This window comes from Bos indicus x Bos taurus, chromosome 8 (assembly GCF_003369695.1).
Source record: "Bos indicus x Bos taurus breed Angus x Brahman F1 hybrid chromosome 8, Bos_hybrid_MaternalHap_v2.0, whole genome shotgun sequence".
In the NCBI taxonomy this organism is placed as follows: Eukaryota; Metazoa; Chordata; class Mammalia; order Artiodactyla; family Bovidae; genus Bos; species Bos indicus x Bos taurus.
In genome coordinates, this window is record NC_040083.1 from 102,517,237 (window position 1) to 102,528,729 (window position 11,493).

Sequence of the window (11,493 nt, forward strand, 5' to 3'; positions counted from 1 at the left end):
GTTGCTAAGTTGTGTCCAACTCTTTGCAACCCCATGGACCGTATCCCACCAGGCTCCTCTGTCCATGGGATTTCCCAGGCAAAAATACCGGGGTAGGTTGCCATTCTTCAGGGGATCTTACTGACCCAGGCATCAAACTCTCGTCTCCTGCGATGGCAGGAGGATTCTTTTTACCACTGAGCCACCTGGGAAAGCCCATTCTGTGCATAGGGTCTTTTAATAAAGTTGAGAAGAATGATGTAGCAATTTAATGGTGCTATTATATTTCATTAAGGATGTCACACACTTTCCCAAAAATATATTTATTTTTAAAAACAAAAATCAAGTCAAATTTTTCAGAGACAAACCAGAGTTTGAATTTCAGCTTTCAGAGTGAAAGTTAAGCATCCGTAATCACGCAGAAGTATTTCTCTGCAGGAGGTAAAACATTCTGTCTGACTGTGAACACTCCATTCTCTAAATCTTGTTTGTGTTTCTGCCATCATTGTACTCCATTCCAGGGCTCTGGCACGCAAGATAATCCACTTCTAAAACTCAAAATTTCCAAATTGAGATGAACGATTGTTGGGCTTTGGTTGGGGTTTATAACCAATTCGATCATTAATCATTTGTTCCCGGCTCTTGGGATCACTGCTGAGTCCAATGGCACCTTCTCCATCACTGCCTCCTACAATGTCCACATCTTCCTTTTGTTTCTTACGGGTCTGAAAGTTTAGATGTTTTAGTGTTAAGGCAATATTCTATTCATTAATAAACATTTATTTAGCACCTACCATGTATTAGGCATTAGGGTAAAGGATAGGGTTTGGGATTACACAACAATAAGCTGAAATCCTAGGTTTAGATGGTTAGGGGTCCGAGAGGATATAAGAGGATACAGTGATAAAAGATGTAAGCCCTACCTTCCAGGATGTCACAGTCTAAAAGGGAAATAGACCATTAAAATAGAAGATGAATCAGGGCTATGACAGAGCAAAGTCCACACAATAGATGGAGATTAAAGTGACTGGTAAAACAATAACCACCAGAAATTAACAGATGACACCATGAGATTAAATGTAACACAAGAATAGAAAGTTTTGTGCTGTCTTATCATGAGGTCTGTCTGACTTGGGGAATTCCTTTTTGTTTTCAGATAAAAGGTTTGGCTCCAGCCACAAGTTACTACAGAATTCACAGTCAATGTCTCAGTTTGATCACTTTCAAACATCCCACAACTACCCTACCTGAGAGTTCCTTATTAGAAGAATGGCTCCACTACACCAATCCCAACCCCTGGAATCACTGCTGTTCTTCACCACTTACTGCTATTCTTCACCACTGCTGATCTGGGAGCCTTTAAATGCCAGCATCAAAGTATATAGTGCATCAGTGAGGTATTTATATATATACATATACACACACACACATATATATATAAACATAATGGCCTCCTGAGTTACTCTCTAGGTCATACTACCTAACATAACATTAGAAAAGCTCTCCCTAAACACCTTTGTGAAGACAAGTTCTAAAAGGCACAGGATGATATATCATTTTATAAGCTGTGAGAAACTCAGAATATCCAAGTAAAATGAAATCATTTAAAAGGCTTCCAACTGTGAACAACTGCTGACTGTTTCAAAATCCAGAATCAGCAAAATATAATTAAACTAATTTTAGTAACAAATAAAATACCAGTTTTCTGTTCCATTTTAGCACAGGACAAAAACTATTCCTCCCTCCAAAGTTGCTCTAAAAAACAAGTGAAACCCTCTAAATAACTGTAGTAAAAAGATGAAAAACAACAACAAAAATATCAAGGCATAAATTTATATCTAGGAATAAATTTGACCAAGGAGGAAAAAAGACCTGTACACTTAAAAATGAGACATTGTTGAAAGAAAAGGAAGACACAAAGAAATGAAAAGGTATTCTATGCTCATGGATAGGACAGTTAAAATGTCTATACTCCCTAAAGCTATCTACAGATTCAATGCAATCCCCATCAAAATCCCAACAACATTTTTCACAGCAATAAAACAAAAATTCCTAAAATTTGTATAGGACCACAGAAGACCCCGAGGAGCCAAAGCAATCTTGAAAAAAAAGAACAAGGCTGGAGGTATCACATTCCCTGATTTCAAATTATACTACAAAGCCACAGTAATCAAAACAGCATGGTATTGGCAGAAAAAGAGACACAGGTCAATGGAACAGAACTAAGAGCCCAGAAATAAACCTGCACATATACAGATAATTGACTTACAACAAAGTAGCAAAGAACATACAATGGAGAAAGGACAGTCTGTTAAATAAATGCTGTTGAGAAAATTGAACAGCCAATGCAAGAGAATGAAGCTAGACCACTATTTTGCACCATACACAAAAATTAACTCAAAATGGATTAAAGACTTTATTACAAGACCTCCTGAAACAATAAAACTCTCCTAGAAGAAAACATAGGTGGTATGCTATTTGAATCAGTCTTACCAGTCTTTCTGAGTATTGTTTCCTCAGGCAAGGGAAACAAAAGAAAAATAAACAAATGGGACTATATCAAACTAAAAACCTTTGGCACAGCAAAAGAAACCATAAACAAAATGAGAAGACAGGATACTAAATGGGAGAAAATAGCTGCACATAATTTATCTGATAAGGGATTAATACCCCCAGATATATAAAACTCTCATACAACTCAACAACAAAAAAACAGAGGACCCAAGAATCTGAATAGACATTTTTCCAAAGAAGACAGATGGATGATCAAGAGGTATAAGAAAAGATATTCAACATCACTAATTACTAGAGAAATGCAAATCAAAACGACAATGTGATATCATCTCATGCTCATTATAATGGCCATTATCAAAAAGACAAGAAATAACAGGTGTTAGAGAGGACATGGAGAAAAGGAAAGCACACATTCTGAGAATGTAAACTGGTACAGCCACTAAGGAAAACAGAATGGAGATTTCTCAAAAAGTTAAGAGCAGAACTACCATATGATCCAGCAATTCCACTCCTGGGTATATATCCAAAGAAAATGAAAACACTATTTCAAAAAGAGTTCACCACCATGTTCATCACAGTATCATTCACAATAGCCAACATATGGAAATAACCTCAGTGCCTCATGACAGACGAATGGATAACACAGATGTGGTGTATCTATATCTATATAGATATACCATACAATACTACTCAGTCATAAGAATTAACTCAATTAAAAAAAAAACTCAATGGGGAGCTGACTCTGCAAGGTCAAATTTCAGTATGAGACTAACACTTTATATAATAAGACTTTTTACAACTGAAGTTTAAACCATAAGGGACATTTCAGGGGAAGAGCACAGAGTGTTTATTGACACTGAAATTAAAGATAACTCGTCAGGAGAAGATAAAGTGGAGAGATGACCAAGGACCAGATCAAAAGGGCCTTTTATGTCATCCTAAGGAATTTGTACTTTATTCCAAAAGCCAGTAAAGAATTTAAGTCTTACTGATTGACATCTAATACCGTACGGTAAGGCTATGCTTAAAAAATACATATTGAACTTCTACTAGATGCTGGGAACTCAACAGTGGAGAAGACAGGCATGATTTTTACAATCAGCATTCCTAATGTAAATGATTTTACAATAAACAAATCATTGTAAATTATAATAAGTGCTATGAAATAAAAGAATACAGTGTTCTGAGAGACCCTAATGAGATGGAGAGAGCACGGGTAGGAATGAAAACACCGAAGCTGGACAGGGTCAGAAGAGGCCTCTCAGACTGAGGAGGTCACATTCAAACTGAGACATGAAGAAAGAGGAAAGACTCCAGGCAGAGGAAAATAACATGTGCAAAGGCCACGAGTTATAAACAGTTTGGCATGTTCAAGGACAAAGGAAAACCAGTGTGCCTAGGGTACAGAGGGCAAGGCAAGAGTGGCAGAAGATGAAACCAGAGAGGGGCCAGAACATACAAAAACTTGGAGGCATGACAAGGAACTGAGGCTTTATTCCAGGTTCAGGAAACCACTGAGGATTTTTAAGCATGAGAATAACATGAGCTGAAATTTTTTAAAGATCACTCTATATAGATACCTAATGGAGAAAGGATTGAAGACACAATAATGGACGTGGAGAGACAACTTGGATGCTGCTCAAATTGTGCAGTGAGATAATGGTTATTGGAATAGGGTTCTAACGGTGGAGATAAAAAAGGTATGGGTAGATACTAGAAATATTCTGGAGGTAGAACCAAAGGATTTATGGAAAAATTGAATATAAACGGTGAGGGAAAGGGAGAACTTAAGATTGTCTCTCAGGATTATGGTGTGAGCAACGATATAGATACTGACATAGTAGAGTATACTGAGGTAGAAATGGTTCGAGGAAGAAATCAAGAGTGTTTTGTTTTAACATATTAAGTTTAGTACACTTAATAATGACCTCCAAAGCTATCAGGCCCTAATCTCTGGATCCTGTAATTATTGCCTTGTATGTGAAAATGGTCTTTGTAGATGTGATTCAATTAAGGATGTTGCAATGGGGACATTTCCCTGGAATATGTGGGTGGGCCTTTAATGCCAATGCATGTATCTTGTAAGAGAGGGCAGAGGGAGACTTGACAGGCAGAAAAGATAATGTGATTACAGACAGAGACACCGGACTGATGTGGCCACAAGTCAAGGAATGCCAGCAGCCACCAGAAGCTGCAACAGTCAAGGAACAGGACTGTCCCCTACGGTCGCTGGAGGGAGCACAGTCCTGCTGACATCTTGATTTTGGATCAGTGATACTGGTTTCAGATTGCTTGCCTGCAGAACTGTGAAAGCCTAAATTTCTGTTGTTTGAAACCACCAAGTTTGTGGAAATTCATTACAGCAGACACAGGAAGCTAATACATTATGTTTAAGATGCCTGTCAAGCATCCAAATAGAGATTTCAAACAAGCTGTTGGTATGAGAATCTGGAGTTCAAAAGTTAAGGGTTACTGTTTTAAATATTCCTAAGGGTTTGAAAGTTGTACTCACCTCCAGGTCCTTTCGAATGCTCTCAAACTCCTCAATATCATCAAGTTTCAGCTCTAGGCGGGTTGGTTTTCGTCGCAGCATCATGAAATCAATACTAAAGGGCAGATGCAGTAAACTATTAGCTGTTAAAAATGGTAGAAAGGAGAAAAAATTGTAGGGCATAAATCTTAGCTACAAACATAAGACCAGTTTGTAAGCATGCACACTAAAACAAATGGTGATACAAAAGACTCATCTGGAATCACACACTGGCTTCTAAGTCCTTAGGGATATAATTATCATGATGCAGATCCACAACTCTATAATTCCAAAAATCTCTTTCTTCCAGAATTTAAAATAGCAAGCTGCCTATAAAATAGAATTCTAGGTATCAATCACTTTAATCTCATGTCCATTCCCAGATAATTATTCTAGCTAAGAGAATAAAGCTAAAATATCACAATTTTAATTCAGTATAGTTAGTAGGAGAATATACAAGTCAATAGATTTGACCAACACTATGTGGGAATTGTGAGAGACTTATGATCACTCCTGAATGCTAAAATTAGTTTGCGAAATCGTATGAAAACTCCTTCTAACTCACCAGTTCACAGGGTTATCCTAAAGGTCTGAATAGGTCCTCAATGGATAGGTCGTTCATTCAACCAACACTTCCTGTGCTCCAGCTACTGAGTTAAAAGGCATAGTCACAGTCTGTGGGGAAAACAAACGTAAAGAGAAAACCTCAGTATACTGTAGGAAGAACTTTGATGAGGGTAATGTAATGACATCACAAAGGCACCCCATCCAGTGGGGTGAACAGGGATGTGGAGGAGATGATGTCTAAGTTGATTTTTGATGGACAAGCAGAAAAGGGGGATTAAGGGCATCCCAGGCAGAGAGAATAAGTATACACAGAGGCTCAAGAGAACACTCTGGAATCTGAAAGGTAATGCTTATGCTAAAAAAGAAAAAAAAGCTTTTTTTTTTTTTCTTTTAGAAGAAAATAAAACTCCTCAGTTGAGTTTAAAACCTGTTGATGGCATCATCTTCATATCCTCACCGTATCCAGTAGAGATCATCTATAATAACCGTTAGTAGATGCTTTGTTGAATAAACTGAGAGATCCAAACCAAAAAGAAAAGGAAATGAAGTTTTCTTGAGCACTGTGCCACACTCTTCTTTTTACATTCTCAGGTTTACTCTAACAGAGAAATACCATGATGCTGGCAAAATTACCCCTATTTGGATAAAGCTAGCTCAGATAAAGTCTTAGCTGCTCAGTTGGATTAATAAATGTCAGCCTCCTGGGAAATTCCCTGACAATCCAGTGGTTAGGACTCTGTGTGTCCACTGCAGTGGGCACCAGTTTGATCCCTGGTTGGGGAACTAAGATCCACATGCCTCGAGAAAGGGAAAAAAAAAAGTCACCCTCCTATAAAAATTGTACATAGGCCACAGGGAGAGGATTACATGAGAAGCATGTAAGTGAAAGCTCCTTTAAAATATACATAGGCCCCTCTCGCCTTCTCTGATGGCCCACACTATCTGGAGTGTGTTTCTCGTTAAATAAATCCACTTCTTACCAAGCAAAAAACAAACAAACAAAAACCAAAAATACATGTAGAGATATAAATTGTTAATACATGTATCTAGGATATAGACAGGACTTTGAAATACACAAGGAAGAAATGTCTCCTCCTCCCACGAAGGTTGGGACAGACACAAGTAATGTGTCTGTTTTATCAATACAAAACACGGGCACCTCACATTTCAAATTGCTTTGTACTAAATCAGATATTATCTTGATTCCAATGTAGAAAAAAAGTAGAGGAGGCCAAAGTTCCAAGGGTGGAGAATGTTTAAAAAAAGAACTGAGACACATTTTAACCTTTCTGCAAACTGTAAAAAGCTCACCGCCAGGGATCAGTATAGAGTAACAGATAAAAGTGCCTGCTCTGGAGATGAGCGTGGCCTTGCCCACCAGAACAAGACCCAGTTTGCCCCACAGCCAGTTCCTCGCATCAGGAAGCCTGCACAAGCCTTTTATCCTCATCCATCAGAGGGCAGAAAGAATGAAAACCATAATCACAGGAAACTAACCAAACTGACCACATGGACCACAACCTTGCCTAACTCAATGACTCTATGAGCCATGTGGTGTAGGGCCACCCAAGATGGACAGGCCATGGTGGAGAGTTCTGACAAAACATGGTCGACTGGAGAAGGGAATGGCAAGCCACTTCAGCACTATTGCCTTGAGAACCCCATGAACACTATGAAAAGGCAAAAAGATACAACACTGAAAGATGAACCGCCCAGGTTGGTAGGTGTCCAATTGCTACTGGAGAAGAGTAGAGAAACAGCTCCAGAAGGAATGAAGAGGCTGACCCAAAGCAGAAATAACACGCAGTTGTGGACGTGTCTGGTGGTGAAAGTAAAGTCTGACGCTGTAAAGAAGAGTATTGCATAGGAACCTGGAATGTTAGGTCCATCAGTCAGTTCAGTTCAGTTGCTCAGTCATGTCTGACTCTGTGACCCCACGGACGTCAGCACGCCAGCCTTCCATCCATCACCAACACCCACAGCTTGCTCAAACTCATGTTCATTGAGTCAGTGATGCCATCCAACCATCTTATCCTCTGTCATCCCCTTCTCCTGCTGCCTTCAATCTTTCCCAGCATCAGAGTCTTTTCTAAGGAGTCAGTTCTTCGCATCAGTGCTCAAAGTACTGGAGCATCAGCCCTTCCAATGAATATCCAAGACTGATTTCCTTTAGGATTGACTGGTTTGATCTCCTTGAAGTCCAGGGTCCATGAATCAAGGTAAATTGGAAGTGGTCCAACAGGACATGGCAAGAGTGAGCATCGACATTTTAGGAATCAGTGAACTGAAATGAACTGGAACAGGCGAATTTAACTCAGATGACCACTATATCTATTACTATGGGCAAAAATCCCTTAGAAGAAGAAAATGGAGTAGCCCTCACAGTCAACAAGAGTCCAAAATGCAGCACTTGGGTGCAATTGCAAAAATGACAAAATGATTTCTGTTCGTTTCCAAGGTGAACCATTCAATATCACAATAATCCAGATCCATGTCCCAACCACTAATGCTGAAGAAGCTGAAGCTTAATGGTTCTATGAAGACCTACATGACCTTCTAGAACGAACATGCCTTGGATCACAGAAAAAACTAGAGAATTCCAGAAAAACATATACTTCTGCTTCATTGACTACACTAAAGCCTTTGACTTTGTAGATGATAACAAACTGTGGAAAATTCTGAAAGAGATGGGAATACCACACCACCTTACCTCCTCCTGAAAAACCCGTATGCAGGTTAAGAAGCAACAGTTAGAACTGGACATGGAACAACAGACTGGTTCAAAACTGAGAAAGGAGTACGTCAAGGCTGTATATTGTCACCCTGCTTATTTAACTTCTATGCAGAGTACATCATGAGAAATGCCGGGCTGGATGAAGCACAAGCTGGAATCAAGACTGCAGGAGAAATATCAATAATCTAAGACATGCAGATGACACTTATGGCAGAAAGTGAAGAGGAATTAAAGAGTCTCTTAATGAAGGTGATAGAGGAGAGTGAAAAGCTGGCTTAAAACTCAACATTCAAAAAATTAAGATCATGGCATCTGGCCCCATCACTTCATGGCAAATAGATGGGGAAACAATGGAAACAGTGACAGACTATTTTCTTGGGCTCCAAAATCACTGTGGATGGTGACTGCAGCCAGAAATTAAAAGACACTTGCTCCTTAGAAGAAAAGCAATGACAAACTTAGATAGCATATTAAAAAGCACACACATTACTTTGCCTACAAAAGTTCATATAGCCAAAGTTAGTTTTTCCAGTAGTCATATACAGATGTGGGAGCTGGACAATAAAAAAGGCTGATCACTAAAGAATTGATGCCTTCAAACTGTGGTGCTGGAGAAGACTCTTGACAGCCCCTTGGACAGCAAGGAGATCAAACCAGTCAATCCTAGAGGAAATCAACCCTGAGTATTCATTGTAAGGACTGATGCTGAAGCTGAAATTTCAATACTTTGGCCACCTGATGCAAAGAGCCAACTCATTAGAAAAGACCCTGATGCTGGGAAAGATTGAAGGCAGGAGAAGGGGATGACAGAGGATGACATGATTGGATGGCTTCACCAATTCAATGCACAGGAGTTTGACCAAACTCCAGGAGATGGTCAAGGACAGGGAAGCCTGGCATGCTACTGTCCAGAGGCTCCCAAAGAGCCTGACATGACTGAGCAACTGAACAACAATTGGAGGCAGCGATTCTAATTCCATCCCCACTGATTTTGGACAACTGGCTTCACCTTTTACTAGATCTTGGTTTCCTGCTCTGTATCTGTTGTTGTATGGATTAAATGTTGCATTGCAGTGTAAATTCCTGTAACAAAACCTGGCGTTTAGCAAACGCTCCATCAGTTCAGTTCAGTTCAGTTGCTCAGTTGTGTCCAACTCTTTGTGACCCCATGGACTGCAACATGCCAGGCTTTCCTGTCCATCACCAACTTCTGGAGCTTATTCAAACTCATGTCCATTGAGTCAGTGATGCCATCCAACCATCTTATCCTCTTTTGTCCCCTTTTCCTCCTGCCCTCAATCTTTCCCAGCATCAGGGTCTTTTCAGGTGAGTCAGTTCTTCGCATCAGGTGGCCAAAGTATTAGAGTTTCAGCTTCGGCATCAGTCCTTCAATGAATATTCAGGACTGATTTCCTTTAGGATGGACTGGCTGATCTCCTTGCTCTCCAAGGGACTCTCAAGAGTCTTCTCCAACACTACAGTTCAAAAGCATCAATTCTTCAGCGCTCAGCTTTCTTTATAGTCCAACTGTCACATCCATACATGACTACTGGAAAAACCAAAGTTTTGACTAGATGGACCTTTGTTGGCAAAGTAATGTGTCTGGTTTTTTGATATGCTGTCTAGGTTTGTCATTGCTTTTCTTCTAAGGAGCAAGTGTCTTTTAATTTCATGGCTGTAGTCATCATCTGCAGTGATTTTGGAGCCCAGAAAAATAAAGTCTGTCACTCCATTGTTTCCCCATCTATGCTCCATGAAGTGATGGGGCCAGATGCCGTGATGTTAGTTTTCTGAATGTGGAGTTTTAAGCCAAGTTTTTCACTCTCCTCTTTCACTTTCATCAAGAGGCTCTTTAAGTCTTCTTCGCTTTCTGCCATAATGGTGGTGTCATCTGCCTATTTGAGGTTATTGATATTTCTCCCAGCAATCTTGATTCCAACTTGTGCTTCATACAGCCTGGCATTTTGCATGATGTACTCTGCATAAGTACATATATGTTAAATACATACATATATGTTAAAAGTACATATATAAATACATACATACATATATGTTAAAAACATACATATAAGTTAAATAAGCAGAGTGATAATATACAGCCTTTACTACTCCTTTCCCGATTTGGAACCAGTCTGTTGTTCCATGTCCAGTTCTAACTATTGTTTCTTGACTTGCATACACATTTCTCAGGAGGCAGGTCTGGTGGTCTAGTATTCCCATCTCTTCCAGAATTTTTCACAGTAAATAGCCATTATTATCGTAAAGAGGCCTAGGGGAGGGGAGGGGGCTCTTTCCAGCTCTGGAAACACCAATATTTTGTGAATCTCCACCGCCTACAAGGAGAAGGAATTGACAACCCACGCCGGTACTCTTGCCTGGAAAATCCCATGGACAGAGAAGCCTGGGAGGCTATAGTCCATGGGGTCGCAAAGAGTTGGACACGACTGAGCGACTTCACTTTCACTTTCACCCCCTACAAGGGGGCAAAAATCTTGTCTTGTCCACCTCTGATGCCCCAGCACCCAGGGCAGCAGGGTTGTGAAAAGTTGTTTGCTTGCAGTTTACCTGAGGCCTCACATTCATCATCTCACTCAGAATAAGATAGAAAGACCTGCTGAAGATAGCAAAAGCGGGGCGTGGCTCCTCCGCCTGGTCTTTATTTCACTTCGGCGCTAGAGGGCTCTTTGAACTTATTGTTTCACCACTGTCCAAATCCACCGAAAACCCACCCAGCTCAGAAGAAACTGCCAAGAGAACTTCCTGACAGCGGAGAACAGCACTCCTGCCGCAGCCCCCGGGCTGCACTAGAGGGTCCAGGGCGAGAGTTTCCATGGCAACATGGCCCTTGGCGCCAGGAGGACTTAGAGCCCCTGGCCGTGCCAGGAGCCGACAGCAGGCCCCGGAATCCCTCGATTCGCTCCCTGAGTTCAGTTTGCAGCCGCGCGATTCCCCGCACCTACCTCTTTTCAGGCCTGTTCAGTCCTTTTCCGGAACCTAGGCGCCCACCCCGAATCATCCGCTAAGCCAACTGGACTACACTTCCCACACTGCCTCTGAGTCTCTCTCTTCGCAGAACCTTGTCCTCCGCGTGCTTTTCTCGGAGGCTCTGCAGCTCATATCTCTCAACTGGCCCAGACTCCCTGCTACTACGATTCCCATAATGCTCCAC

General features: G+C 40.7%; 1 protein-coding gene across 2 annotated transcripts; it reads right to left on the reverse strand.

Moving 5' to 3' along the window:
- Window positions 1–286: 286 nt before the first annotated feature.
- CDC26 (cell division cycle 26) lies at window positions 287–11,486 on the reverse strand. 2 transcript variants are annotated; one of them, XM_027550541.1, is made up of 4 exons: window positions 11,285–11,486; window positions 5,589–5,698; window positions 5,006–5,127; window positions 287–704 (listed from the first exon to the last, which is right to left on the reverse strand). In XM_027550541.1, exons 3-4 carry the CDS (start codon window positions 5,087–5,089, stop codon window positions 528–530), a joined length of 261 nt encoding a protein of 86 aa, XP_027406342.1. In that variant the 5' UTR covers window positions 5,090–5,127; window positions 5,589–5,698; window positions 11,285–11,486; the 3' UTR covers window positions 287–527. The 2 variants fall into 2 exon arrangements, with proteins under 2 accessions (XP_027406342.1, XP_027406341.1); XM_027550540.1 differs by having other exon boundaries at window positions 5,006–5,099; window positions 11,285–11,457.
- Between the last annotated feature and the right edge of the window lie 7 nt (window positions 11,487–11,493).